Genomic DNA, 15429 nt, shown 5'->3' with positions numbered 1-15429 from the left:
AATCAATAAAAGAGCATGTAATAGAAAAAATACTAATATTTATATTATTTATTTATTGAGGATGGATTAATTAATTCCAATAATAATTTAAAATAATTACTCCTTATTTTTATTATTTATTTTTTAAAACCTAAATTATTAACACTAAGTAGCTGTAACTATATTTCAAGAAAAATATTAAGTAGCTGTAATTATATTTCCAGAAAAAATTATGTAGCTGTAATTATATTTGAAGAAAATAAAGTTATTTTAAAGTCACTTAACACACACATTTTAATAGATTTCTTTTTAAAATAATTTTTTAATATTTGGCAATAAATTTAAATTATATATAATTATATTTTTACTATAAATTTTAATTGTATAAAAGTAAGGATTTATTGTAAATTTTTAATAATAGGAGGGGTAGAAAGCAATCATGAACTTATAATGTGGGTTAGGAAAAAATAAAAAAAATTTGGCATATGAAATATAGACGTGGCTGTTTCCTGTCCGTGCATTAGGTCCAACCTACCTACTACCTGCTTTTGTTCTTTTCCAAATTTCAAAGAACTTCTGGAACATTCCTAAATGTCAATTAATTGTATTCCATTAATTAATTAATGTTTAGAGGCTGATAATTTAAAAAACTATCATTACTTGATCTCCTATAAAATACAAATACTGATGCACAATGAGACACGCGTCACTCTATCATGCACCTCGAAAGCGACGTAGTGGTCCACTCCGTTTTCCAGAAGCTTCCGCACCATACCAGGGTCTTGGACTGTGCAATCGGCAGGTGCGGTCCTGATCGGGCCACGTGTTCCAATCTCCACGTCATCATCCGACGTGGTGCGTGCTATTACCTTGTAATTGATACGCTGTCTTCAAAGTTTAAACTCCTTTCTATTTACTCTCAGCCTCTGGTTTTCGCATCAACAAACGCAGCGTTGTTGTCGTTTCGTTTCGTTCTTCGTATTTAGAAGAGCTCAAGGGGATTTCTTCTGCGTTTTGGAGCTTCGTCTTGTCGGTTTCCGGATCGGAGTTTCCTAGCCATGAGCGAAAACGAAGCTGCGGAGGATGCGACGGTGGTGGTTGTGGAGAAAGAGTGCGCGGAGAAAATGGTGTACATGTGGGGATACCTTCCTGGAGCCTCGCTGGAAAAATCTCCGATACTGTCTCCGGTGCCGGTTCCTCTCTCCGATCCTGCATTTGCAGGAGATTTGTGGAAGGACGTGTGCGGTGGTGGTTGCGGATTCGCCATAGCCATATCAGGTAGATTACTCAGTCCATTGACTTTACTTTGACTAAGTTCATATTGAAATGTTAAACCACGTTGAAGATATTCTAGATCTGAAATCGTTAGAAGGAGATCCTCGGACTGTTTTATTTTCTTAGTTCCGAATCATCTGTTAAAGTTTGGAGAACTGTTTTTTGTTTTTTCGTTGTTGTGAAATTTCGTTAATTTCTTCGCGGATTTGTGAATTTGCAGAGAAAGGGAAGCTCATAACGTGGGGTTCTTCGGATGATGAAAGCCAGAGCTACTTGACTTCTGGGAAGCATGGGGTAATGCAATTAGTGTTCTAATGTGGGGTTGGGTTCTGGTGTGAATTTGTAGTTGGAATTGATTTTGCAACTTGTTCTGGATGCATGTGCTTTCTGAAGGAGATTCCAGGGCCTTTTCAGCTTCCCACCGAGGCTCCAGTGGTGAAGGCTGCTGCTGGTTGGGCTCACTGTGCTACAGTCACTGGTGATGTTTTTTGTCCGATCTTGATTTAGTGGTTGTGTTCTGAGATGATTCAGTGCTTGCTGGATTTTAATTTCTTATAGTAATATGGTTGGTTTGGTTACAAATTTTATAAATAAATTAGAAAAAGAAAGAAGCTTTTGTACCGCGGTATTTCTGTATCGAGTCACCAAGATCTTTAGTTAGACTGTTTAAGCTGATTGCACCATAAACTCAAGCACATTTTGATGCATAATATTGGATTTGGGTGCACTGAAGAAAATGTGTCAACTCTTTTGACGGCAGTAAATCTTTGTGTGTGTTGTATTGATTAATTGATAATTTTTTGGATAGAGAAATTGACATTATTCATCTGGCGCATTGACTATATAGTTTTTTATTTTCACAAGAGCTTAAGTAAGCAGAAATGTAGAATTTCAATTAATAGTAAAAGCGACGACATACACTTGTATAATGTTGAAAAATAGAATATTTATAGTTTTTGTGATCTAGTATTTTTTTCATGACGGGTTAGAGTTGTTTGGAACTCCAGTGCTAGGACGTGAGAAATGGAAAATATTTTTTTTCTACCTTTTTGGCCACTACTCCTTCATTTCAATGTCTGGTTTCTCCTTATTCACTTCCATACGTGAAGAATGGATTACTAATAATTAAGGGGCCCCGTACATTAGGTAGCCAGAAGCCTCTGTACTGAACCTGATGTAATTTTTTATTCAAAATTCATTTTTGAATATTCTGAGAAACTACATTTTAAATTAAACCTTTGAAGTTTGATTATTTACAACTTATAATGCTATCTTGTGTAAGTGCTTCAATTGATTGACATTACTTTTAAAGGAATTGCGTTGTGTCTTAAAAATTAACAATAACAAGATACAAGAGAAATGAAGATAAGAGAGGATTTTAAAAATATAATAAAATAAAAGTGAGTGAATGTTTGAAGTTTAAAATTATCTTAATGGATTTTTAATAACTATTTGAACTGATCATAGTGAGAGAAAATTTATAGACAAGGATAACGTTAAGAAATGGTGACTGAGAATAAATATGGCTTTTACTTGCATTAAGTATTGATTAGTAAAAGTAATTTTATAAATGTATTATCATTGCAAACCTTTTTTTAACATTTAAAAAAATCTAAGTAGTATTTTTAGCAGAAATCTGCGGCCTATATCACTTTAATTGACTTACCCTACAATCCTATTAAAAATATGCATAAATCCTGAAAAGAATTTTTTTCCCTTTAGATGAGATCTGTAATTTAAATGAGATTGGCAAAGCAGATGTATGTTATGAAAACAAAGTATATCATATAAGGAATGCTGTATCTCGAATGGTGTACATGGAATATGGTTGAAAATTTCAATGCATCATTAGATTCTTTTGTGCTTTTGTGTTACAGTGCGACCATACAAATTTTTAATTAAAGATAGTCCACTCTAACTTAGCTGTTAAGTGTGATTATTGTGTTTTAGGCAACAATGAACACGGATCATGCTTGGTCAACCATGCAATAATAGACTACAAATTTATTTGAGCCATATTTTGCTTGTTTTTTGGTCTTTCTAAATATTACAAATTGTATAAAGGAAGACTAATAGAGGGATTATATGGGAAGGGAAGAAAACCTACAAGGAGTAGATTACAACTTTTTAGAAATGTGATACTAAATGGGAATCGTATGAGATTTAGAGGGATAAATAACAAATTTCAAATGGATTATTGACTTGGTATGGTTAACTTGATTATCATAGTATGCTAAGGAACAACTAGTCACTTCATAGGTTACCCTTCACAACCATGGCCAATATTAGAACACTACTGCTTTGCTAAAGAATATACTGCTTTGTGTACAGACGTAGGTGAAATGTATGCATGGGGCTGGAAAGAATGTGTGCCTTCTGGGAAAGTCATTACTGATTTCATCACTATGGGAAGCCTTCAAAAAGATACCACTGGGAAACAAAGTTCATCAATAGCCGAGCAAGGTGCTAATCATCAGTCTTGCAAACAACAAAAATAATTTAACAAGAAGAAAGTTTTTTTTACTTCATTTCAGGGAGCTAATGGAATTTCAGACATTAAACAGGAAGCCCTCAAAGCTCAAATACGAGCAGTGGATCAGATTCTCATCATGACAAGAAAGTGGGAGATGAAGTTGTAAAGCGAAGGAAGATCTCTTTCACTAGGCAGGACTCTGACAGTCAAGTATCTGGAGATGAATTCTTTACTATCTCTCCTTCTCTCGTGACCCTTGGTAATGAAGTGAAAATTAGTTCCGTAGCAGTTGGTGGGCGGCATACCTTAGCACTGTCAGGTAATTCACTTTGTGTGTGTGTATGTATAGTGTGCTATAATGACAGATTCTAGGGATAGTTGGCTCTGGTGGTTACATTATGTAGTTTTGTAGGTTCAATGAAGTATGAAGATATGGAAGGTTTTTGATGTAAAGCAAGACACCTGATGCATGATATTTTTACCGAAGTTTTCAGATGTGGGACAGGTCTGGGGTTGGGGCTATGGAGGTGAAGGACAGCTAGGATTGGGTTCTCGAGTAAAGATGATGTCATCCCCTCATCTTATACCTTGTACCGAGTCTGTTTCTGGGAAGGATAAATCATCTGCATTTCATCAAGGAAGTGGTGCTGGAGCTCAAGGGTCAAATGTTCCTGGAAGCTATGTGACGGAAATTGCTTGTGGGGGTCGGCATAGTGTTGTGATAACAAGTAAGCAGTTCACTTTGAATGTGTAGCCTTGCAAAGGAATCTTTGAATGTTTAAAAAATTGTAAGAGCATTTTACTGCAAAGGATAAATTCAATTAAATAATTGTAATCGGTAACCAAATGTGTATATATTCATTTACTGGGCTATGTGTTGGATGAGATGCATGTTTCAGTTAGTGATTCAGAAGAAGTCACAATTTCTAGAAACTTTCTTTTGTAGATACTGGGGCCCTTCTTACTTTCGGCTGGGGTCTATATGGTCAGGTGAGTCCACTATTGGAATATTTTATTTTTCATGTTCATCTATGCCTGGATGAAAAGAATTTTATTTTTGTTGCTGAAGATTGAGGTTGCAAATGTTGGAAACACTCACGTTTTTATATGCTGTATTCCTGAGACCCTAGGACACCCAACAAATATTGAGTGCTAATGTTGGGTTGTTGTTTGAAAGTAATGTGTTATGAACCAGCAAATTAGGAATGGTAAAGTAAAGAAATTTTATTGTATAGGATGAAAAAAGAACAATGGACAGGAGAATAAAGAATTCATAGAGTGATGGAAATAAGCTTGTTGAATGATTGATAAGGTTTAACTTGTAATATGGGATGATTAAGGATCCAAGAGGATGTACATAGAGCATAATTGGTTGAAAGAATTGAAATTATATTTTATATTTCATGAATGAACTTCATTTTAAAGTAAGTTGCTTAAAAAGTAATGAATTTCAATTGTAAAGTTACATACATTGAATGTTTAATATTTATAAATTTGGAGTGTGATCATAATAGAAATACTTAATAATTAGTTTAGTTTTTTTTCTTTTAAAGTTATTTACTCCCTCCCTCCCTCCCCCCGTATTTCTCTCTCAATATAATTTATAATTAGTTTGGTTTATAAGTTATTCAATCTTTTTCCATGTGTGTGTAGATTCATTTACTCCCAAGATTGTTAATTTTACTCCGTCAAAGCATTTTTATGGACATTTAATTTTTTTATTCAATTATTGAATTTACCGTTCTCATTAAGTTGATAAGTTTATAAAATGTATTAATATTTCTTGAATATACTTTATTTTGTGTAACTTAATAAATGTCAGCTATAAAATGACATATGTATGAATGTTTAGTATATATAGATATTATGTTAATTGTCAAGAAAATATCATATTTCAGTAGTTATTCTATACCACTTATTTAATGGAATAAGTATCCAAGGCTTATTTATTCTTGTTCATGTGTGTGTGCGTGTGATGAAATTATTATTTGTGTAACAAACTGATTGTAAGGGGAAGGTACTACTCTGTTACTCCTTCGGTCAAAGGATATATGATGACAATACTAGGTCTCTTGACAAAATCTAAAATATGAGAGAATTGAGAGTAGAATAGAAATAAATGACAAAATTTTGTTCTGTTATGGATATGGATAGAGAATTGTGCAATTTTTAATAATTAAAGGTATTGTACACTAATACTCTGTTCAGTGAAAGAGTTATGATTAAATAGAGATAATATCATAGAAAAAATTGAGTTTAGCACAAAAAACTCCTTTGATAAACCATAATTTTGGAGGGTGATCTAATTATTAGCATGGAGGATATATCTAGTTTTGTAGTTACAGTTAGAATCATTAGGTTTATACATAGTTTTTAAAAGGAAAAGGAAACGGAAAAAATAACTTTGATCATGAGGTACAAGTATGTTTGACTAAATAAAGTATCATACTATCATACTCTAGAGATTGTTTGGAACTGTGTATGAGATTCTTTTTTAAAATGTCTAGAAAGTGATTTCTTTGTTGGAGAGGTTCTTTTGAAAAGTGTTTGTAGTTTTGCATTGATGTCTGTGTGATCACATCCAATCCGTTTTACACTACTGCGCAATATGCGACAGACAAAGCCTGTATATTACGAAGTGAACTTTAAGCCTAACTCAACCCCATAAAACCGGCTCAATGGGGGAGGTTTGCACCCACTTATATACAATGTAAGGCTCTAATCTCTAGTTGATGTGGGATCTCCAACACACCCCCCTCACGCCGAGACTGCCAACTCGTGCGTGGGACTATATATTTTGGGTGGTCCGATAGCGGTCCGATAGCGGGTGGCACGATAGGCCCAATACAAACACTTGCTAGGATAGGCTCTGATACCATATTACGAAGTGGACTTTAAGCCTAACTCAACCCCATAAAACCGGCTCATAGGGTTGAGGTCTCTCTACAATCTCCCAAGTCTCATTCCTTTCTAACGCGCTCATTTCTTCATTCATGGCTCGAATCCAGTTCTCATCTTTTAAGGCTTCTTGTACCGATGTAGGGATTTTGATAGAATCAATAGCTGAAAGAAAACTCTGGTGCTGCATAGAAAGTTTTTCTGTAGACACAAATTGGGATATAGGATATTTGGCACAAGATCTTTTTTCTTTTCTCAAGGCAATAGGTAAATCATTTAGGTTAGGTTCAAAAGCAGTATTTAAGGTGTCCTCAAGAGTCTCACTGGTATCAGTTCTTACCTCCGGTTCAGACAATTGAATTGAAGTTGCTGTTCGACCAGGACGGGTTCTTGTTGCCTTCGCTGATATTGTTTTCCAAAATATTTGTCTTCATTATTCTTCTCTGGTAATGATGTTGGTGTAGGGTCTTTGTCATCCTCCCTAAGAACGAAATCCTGCAACAAAGGAAAAGGTGGCAACTCAAGGTCCTCAGCTTCTTGAATACTCTCTCCCTGAAACTGAGAACTAGGAAAGAAAGACTCTGTTTCATGGAAGGTGACATCTTTGGAAATATAAACTTTACGACTTTGAGGATGATAACATTTGTACCCCTTTTTGTTGGGGGCATAACCGATGAAGACACATTTGATGGCGCGAGGATCTAACTTACCCCGATAAGGACTATGAACATGGACAAAAGCAGGACAACCAAAGACACGATTCTGAAGACTATTCAACATGGGAATAGAAGGATAGAATGTGGTCATAACCTGAATAGGAGTAACACCCTCTAGAACCCGAGAGGGTAATCTATTAATCAAATAAGTGGCAGTCAGGACTGCTTCCTCCTAGTAAGATCTAGGAACAGATGTTTGGAAAAGTAAAGCTCGAGTAACCTCAAGGAGATGACGATTTTTCCTTTCAGCAACCCCATTTTGTTGAGGAGTGTCCACACAGGTTAATTCATGAACAACTCCATTTTCCTCAAGGAACTTGGAAAGGTTTTGGTTCACATATTCTCTTCCATTATCAGAACGCAATCTCTTAATTGGACTTTCAAATTGTGTTTGAATCATTCTGTAAAACTTTACAAACAAGTGAAAAACTTCAGACTTATCTTTCATGAGGAATATCCAAGTAACCCGAGTACAATCATCAATAAATGAAACAAACCATTTTGCACCTGAGATATTAGGAATAGGTGAAGGTCCCCATACATCTGAATGAATAAGATCAAAAGGTTTAGAACTTTTATTACCATTGGGAGGAAAAGTTGTCCGATGGTGTTTAGCAAACTGACAAACATCACAATGAAATGACTCAGCAGACACTTTTGTAAATAAAACAGGAAATAAGGACTTTAGGGTACTAAATGGAGGATGACCAAGACGTCTGTGTTGAAGCCATATCTGAGAGGATGACCAAGATTCATGACCTTGCTGAAGATTAGAAGTGTGTGCCTGTAGTCTAGCACACTTTTACTTTCTTCATACACAATGGGAAGGGAAAAATATCACTGCACAATTTAAATCTTGGGTAATCTTTTGAATAGCCAAGAGGTTATTGGATAATTTGGGAACATGAAGCACATTTTTTAAAGTCATTTTTTAAAGGAAATGAAGGTTGAAGGTGAATGTTACCACGACCATTAATGGGGGTAGTGGAACCATTAGCAACAGTAATATATGGCTTACCGGATAAAGTAGTGTAGGATGAAAAAGAAGAGGAATGAGGTGTCATATGATCAGTAGTACCAAAGTCTATAATCCAAATATTTTTAGTACTAGAAGCATTAAAGGATAAAAAACTAGAACTCTTACCACTCATAGTAAAGGATCAATAGCTAGATGGCTTACTAAGGGAGTCCATGAGAGTTCAAAACCAACTGAGTTTTTCAGATTGACAAAATTTGATCCTGTTCACACACAAAAAAAATCCGCCGGAAAAATTTTCCGGTGGCAGTTTCCGGCAGCGGTGGCGGTGGTGGTCGGCGGTCAATGGTGCAAGGTGGTGGTGGTCAATGGAGAAAGGATAAGGAAAATAGAAAGTTGCAGCAATGAAGGCTGCCAAGGAAAATGATTACAGCAATGAAGGCTAAAAAAATTGCGGAAGCAGAGTCTCCTAGATCAGGAGCTCTGATACCATATTACGAAGTGGACTTTAAGCCTAACTCAACCCCATAAAACCGGCTCAATGGGGGAGGTTTGCACCCACTTATATACAATGTAAGGCTTTAATCTCTAGTCGATGTGGGATCTCCAACACTGTATTTTGAAGTGCCTTCTCATAACCTCACAATTCCGTTTTGAATGTAATAAATTACTTCTAGCCATGGTTATCAGACTCATGATTCTACATAGACTCGTGAGAGAGCTTTGTAGACTTGTAGACTATGAAAAAAGTAAATATAGTACCATACTAATTCAGAATTTCAACACCAAAACTAATCAAAATACTAAACAATAGTTCCATAATTCTAAAATAACAAAGATTAACGCACATGACTATTATATAAGATCAAACTACACCAAATATGAGTTCATATAATCACAAAACATAAATTCTTATAACAATTAAAGAACTAAAAGTCGATCTTCAAGTTTTTGTCTCCAATCCCCTAATGATATCATCTCCGAAGATCATCATTGTCATCAATCTCTTCCTCAAATGATAAGTGTGCATCATCACACATCAAAAACTATATTAACTATAGTATAAGGATCAAATGTATTTAGAGTTGGATCAGTTGAACTTGGTTAAGCTATGAACATTTTCAGCATCACCTTCACCTCATCAGACTCAATATCATCAAAACGGGAAACAATATATTTTTCTAATTTGTTCATTTTTGGGATTCAATTTATACATGACATAAACCAAAGAAACAGTGTATTTTTTTGTAAATATGAATTTATGTAAACCAAATAAAGAAAATTGAAAACCATATAATTTGAGAAACTTGAATTACCACTCCATGAGCTTCAATTATCCTCACACCCATAAATAAATGCAAGTTGAACACCATGACTAAATTTCTCCTTTCCTTTATTTTTGAACATCCTACTACTTCTTTGAGTAGATACCACCTGTGTATTCTACTCATCATCAAACTCTTCAATGTTCTTTTCTTCATTGATGCTTCCTTAATGTCTCCACAAATTTCATCATTGCAACTTTAACTTTTTATGGAACTAAAGCACAAGGTTCAGAATCATGTATAGTTCAAACAATGCTTGAACCTAGAAATTCCTTCGTTGAATGTCTTTGAGCAATAATTACATTTAACTTTTTTTCCATTGCACAAAATATCTACTCCTTGTTTCCTTCCAATATCTGTCCTATTTCTGGTCTAAGAAGCTACATTTACATTGGGATCAGAAAAAAATATAGAAATAGGAAATTATAAAAAGAGACGAGAAAATTAAAATCAGAAAAAAAATCTTAAAAAATTATAATAGGAAAAAAAACAACAAAATGATGGGGTGGGTGGCACAAGTTCACAAACGTGATGCAATGAGAGGATTGAGGGAAGACGAAGTGTGCCAACGATCAGAAATGTGATGGAAGCAGTGTTGTGCAAAGAAAATGTGACAACAGTAAAAAACAGAGAGAAGACACAATCTGCTTCCAAGAAGCAGAATGACTAAAGCGATGCCAAGCAGATTGGTGTTGGCCGGAGCCGAAACACAAAATGGAGGTACTTTTGTTGGAGATCTTCTATTTGGAGGACAATATGGGTTCTTAAAACGTGAACAACAGCATTTCTTGTCGCTTCTCTGCTTCTCTACCCAACCACGGACTTGGTGACTTGATTTGGAACTCGCCAGTCTACCGCTAGTGAACCAAGTTTAGATGAGTCCAGTCTAAGTCTATTGAAAAACGAGTTTAGGGATGAGTCAACTCGTGAACAGTGAGCAAACTTAGAGACTTGTACAACAACTTTGCTGTTAGTTTACTTGTGGGTTTGATAACCATGCTTCCAGTCAATAAAAAATAGCCAGGGGGAGGAACTAATATTAATTTTTTTTGTACTCTTGTAAAGCATTAAGTTGCCTATTTGATTTTTTTTTATTAATTTTTGATTATTTTTATAACGCATGTAAGGGGGTTATCCTAAATTTCTTTACTTCGTTGCATGTAAATTTCTTCTAGTGTGGACAAGGGAATAATGCTGATCAGCTGAGACCAACTCAAGTTCCTTCTTTTTTGGGAACCAGAGTCGAAAAAATTGCTGCTGGGCTTTGGCATACATTGTGTGTTACTGTAAATGGTCAAATTTATGCATTTGGTGGGAATCAGTTTGGACAGTTGGGTACTGGTAGTGACCAGCCTGAGGTATGTTTTCCTTAATTCTGAGATCACTTTGTCTCCATTAGAATACTATTGAGCAAACAGAAGTACTTTTTGATAAAGTTGTGTTAGATAGGACCCATGTTAACATTAACTTACGATTATATAGAGAAACTGATATTAGTAACTAAAGATAGCTGGGCTTGATGTCATTATTTTAAAATTGCATTGCTTTGTAGATTACGCTGTTAACTAAAGGTACTTGACTAGTGCACAGACTAAATACCAAATCCTATTCAACCTGGGAAGCCTTTCATTTATACACAAGAAGGTTTCCGAAGTATAAATTTTCATAATACTTAAATACTTGTTTTGTACATGTAGGTGCAAACAATTTTTCTTTCAAAATCCTTAACATAGGCATAATAGGCCAATCCTTAACATTAACCATCATAAGACAAGTTGGAAGCTACCAAAATATATGTTGGGATAGCAAGTCCAACAAACCCAAATTGAAACCTGCAAGTCTGATAAAAATATATATTTTAACATGAATCCTATAACTTTGAAAATACTATCAACATAATAACTAAAGAATAAGTTTCATAAACGGAATTAATTTGTCAAAGTACTTCCTTTTCCAACACCATTTATAAAGATTTCAAGAAGCTCGTTATATGTAAAATAGTCTGCAAGTTATACCTAATTGAATTGAACTACATAGAAGTTGGGGTGACAAACAAGTCACATTCCACCCTCATCTAATCTTTAGGGGCTACCCCCTACCCTTTAAAGGTCCAGTCACCTGCTATCTTAAGCTGGGGGCCTTTTCTCTTGAACAAGCTAATGGCTGGAGATTGATTACTCATCCTTTAGCCACATAAAGACTAACTAACGACTTTTATCAACCAATACCTTAACTAAATCTGCTATGTCTACATGGGCCATTTTATTTCCTAATCAACCACAAACAGTATCAATATATCTCTTTACTGATTGTTGATGGTGTGCTCTTCTGATCAAGAACTTGTAAGCTGAATATAAAAATCAGCTTCAGCTTAAAGTTAAAGCTTTACAGCACTATTATGATGGCTGCAATATTATATTGAACTTCTCAGATGGTAAAATGCTATTAAGATAATAAACTCAATATGATAGAGTTGATAATGTTGCGTTGGATTTGTGGACATATTGGTAGAAGAAATAACATTAGAATAGGAATGAATTGCGATACGAAAACAAATTTGGAACAGCAATTGCAAGAAGAATGACAGAATCTCAGATTATGTAGTCTGAGCATGTTGAAGTAGACATATAGGAGGTACAAGGGGAGTAGGTCAGATGGAGGGTAACCTTATTATGATTTGATGATAGCGGGAGATTGTCAATAAACATGATTCCTAGTTCCACATTATGGTGATCCTTGTAGCCTATTCCACCTAGTGCAAAAAAGGATTGGTTATTGTTATTGTCTTAAAATTTCAAAACCATCATTACTTAATTCCCTTGGATTACAAATTACATAAATAATGTAATCATCAAAGCTATTTTTCTTGACAGCATAATTGCTTCATTTTAAAATTTGTCTCATAATGATTTAGGATACCAAGTTATGACACGGATGTCAAATATAATAAATATCTGATGCATCCATACAAGTATTCGCAAAATATACAGAATATGACACAATGCAGACGATAGTTTTGAATAATAATAGCTGCAATACCAAACTCGTAACTGGTCCAGTACGTAATGTGGAGAACTGCTGCTCATGGCATGCATCTGATGAATGGAAGATTAGTTCATCTGTTAATTTACTAATGTGAAATAAAATAATTTCAAATTGACAGCAGAAGTTGTGATTCAGTCATCATACTTGCATATAATATATTTTGGGACCAAATAGTCAGCAAGCTTGAAATTATTTCCCTATATAATTTAAGAAAATGTCACTGCTAACTCTAGAGAACTATCTTATAGGGTGTAGAGCCCTGCAGATTTAACCATAAACAAATATGTTCGCTAGAGACTTCGGAGACCCATATGAGGAAGCAATATCAAGGATCAGCATTTTCTGTAGACAACATCACAACTGAGGTCACTAAATTTATGTTCTTTTCATTGAGACTATAATCTCCAATTATCCTCAATTATTAACATCTTGCCATTTCCTTAAAATATAATGTTACTCAAGGGCACTATGACTTATTAGAATAACTACACCAAGACTAAAAGATTTCAAGTCAACGCTTTAGAATTTATTTTGGTAATGGAACAATGGACAAAGAGATTAGTAAGAGTCTCCAATTATTCGAGTCTCCAGAAACACCAATGTTTACCCTTCCTGTTACAACTTAAGCTCTCAAACGTGTATATGTATCTACCCGAAGTACCAAATGCACCAACTCCACCTTTCTGACGAATCAAGCTAGAGAGTTTCATTAGGTTTGGCACATAAAAAACAGATTGGGAGATCTAATGCAAGTTGGCTTAGGGATTTGGTTACAAAATGCAGAAACATAAGTGAATGGTATGGCTCCAAATTAGCAACATGCTTAAGGACGGTTGGGACATTCTCATCTCGTATGTTTTTATAAGGAAAAAAATATATCCTGTTATTTTGCCTTTCTGCATGAAGATGATGTAGCTCTAACATTAAAAATGATATATTATGAATCCCCACTATCTGGCAGTCGATAGCTGTATATGTAGTTATATTGTGTCAGTCTAACTGATATTTTGGTTAGCAACCCAAATATTTGCTTATTCATAATCTGAGATTGTTAATGATAGATAACAGTATTCCATAATAGCTGAAAATTAACTTGCCTATTTGTTTTTCCTTGTTTAGACTTCACCTAGACAGTTGGATGCTTCCCGTTTTGAGAATAGGCATTCTAGTATTGTTTCTTGTGGGGCTCGTCACAGTGCTTTGCTGACAGGTATGTCACCATTACTATATGCCCTTGGGGAGTTAGAACCAATCCTGGGGAACTTTTCACATATGAGAATTGACAAAATAAATAAATAAAAGTAATCGTGTCAAGAATCATTTCATGGTCAAATGCTAATATCATGGTCAATTCACCTATGATGGCCCATACACATCCTCCGACGAGGCTGCTTAGTATTTTCCTCTTTAAGATCTCCACCATGGAAATTTTGGAAGTTTTTTAAGTTTGGTAGAGAAACAACCATCATTTTATTTATTCACAAGAAAATATAGCTGTGTAAATTATTTTAAAATTGAAGTTTTCTCGTCACTGATTAACTAATGTCATGTTTCATACATACTCTTGTTTCCTGTTTATCATATTGAAGCTGATGGTCACCTATTCACTTGGGGGTGGAACAAATATGGTCAGGTATTCCCAATATCTTAGATAACTCTTAAATATAAAGTGGTAATATTGGTGCTTGTATTGATTTCTGATTCTTACCTACTTGGACAGCTTGGTTTGGGAGATTCTGCTGACAGAAACATTCCTGGTCAAGTTTCTATCGCTGGTTGCAGGCCAAGAAATGTTGCCTGTGGTTGGTGGCATACACTGCTGCTGGTCGATAAAACCGACTAACTTCATTTGTCCATTAGCAACATGGTGGTCGTACAGTTTTGATAGGTTACTGACCACTCCAAGCCAGTTGGGTTGTTATCTTCAACCTTCTTCTCTTCATTCCCCCCTAGGAGTGTGAATCTAAAACTTTATAGTGGTGGATCCTTAATGCTACATTGGTGTACTCGTTTCAGCAATATTTTTTTTAAGTTGGTTCGAAGTAGATTATTATGTTGTATCCGTTTAATATTTTGTTTGTGTATATATTGTTTAATGGTGGAATTCTTCAGCAATTCTCATGTTAATACTTTTTTACTTCAACTCTTGTTTAATGATTAAAATATTAACTTATAGGTTCTTTGTACTTAAAGTGCATAAAATTTTAATTATGTGATATTTAAATTAAAATTTTAATAATATACATTAATATTTAATAATAATAAGGTTATAGGTATAATTTAAAGTATGACTAATAAGGTTATAGGTGTAATTAAAATATTAGGTTAATTTTTACTTAAAGGGAATAAAAGTTAAAATTGTTATTTATTAATTGCTTTTAGTGTACTAAGATTATCCCAATAAACAGTAGGAGGGAGATGAGAAATAGTAAGCTCGGTTAAGTTTGGTTATATATAAGCGAGGCTTATATCCAACTTTTCTGTTTATGCTTACTGCGTCCATATTTTTAAAATTTCAGGATTGTCTCTGCGTGTTATAGTACGTTCTAGAAAATTAAATTTGAAATAGGTTGTTTTGCATTCCAGAAATAATTTTTTTAACAGAATTAAAAAAATTAAAATCTCATTTTATAGGTAAATATGGAATACAAAGAATATATTCTGAAAAAAAAAAGATCTAGAAACTTACTGTAAAAAGGCTAATTTGGAAAATTGTTTTGGAAGGTGTTCTGCGAATTCAGA

The 15429-nt window shown here is 34.5% G+C and overlaps 1 protein-coding gene across 3 annotated transcripts; it reads left to right on the top strand.

The window, feature by feature from the left end:
• The first annotated feature begins 763 nt into the window (after positions 1-763).
• LOC137823537 (ultraviolet-B receptor UVR8-like) lies at positions 764-14802 on the top strand. Of its 3 annotated transcripts, none has more exons than XM_068628727.1 (12): positions 880-1257; positions 1475-1548; positions 1648-1732; positions 3586-3717; positions 3819-4046; positions 4222-4455; positions 4674-4717; positions 10818-11000; positions 13807-13897; positions 14144-14163; positions 14243-14320; positions 14408-14802. In XM_068628727.1, the coding sequence occupies exons 1-12, from the start codon at positions 1038-1040 to the stop codon at positions 14528-14530; spliced, it is 1512 nt and encodes a 503-aa protein (XP_068484828.1). In that variant the 5' UTR covers positions 880-1037; the 3' UTR covers positions 14531-14802. The 3 variants fall into 3 exon arrangements, with proteins under 3 accessions (XP_068484827.1, XP_068484828.1, XP_068484826.1); XM_068628725.1 differs by lacking the exon at positions 14144-14163 and adding an exon at positions 12936-13052 and having other exon boundaries at positions 14277-14320; XM_068628726.1 differs by lacking the exon at positions 14144-14163 and having other exon boundaries at positions 764-1257; positions 14277-14320.
• Positions 14803-15429: the final 627 nt, after the last annotated feature.

The sequence above is a fragment of the Phaseolus vulgaris genome, chromosome 8 (assembly GCF_000499845.2).
Source record: "Phaseolus vulgaris cultivar G19833 chromosome 8, P. vulgaris v2.0, whole genome shotgun sequence".
NCBI classification, from domain to species: Eukaryota; Viridiplantae; Streptophyta; class Magnoliopsida; order Fabales; family Fabaceae; genus Phaseolus; species Phaseolus vulgaris.
The sequence above is the reverse complement of the archived record's forward strand: the minus strand, read 5'-3'. Positions and strand labels throughout refer to the sequence as shown.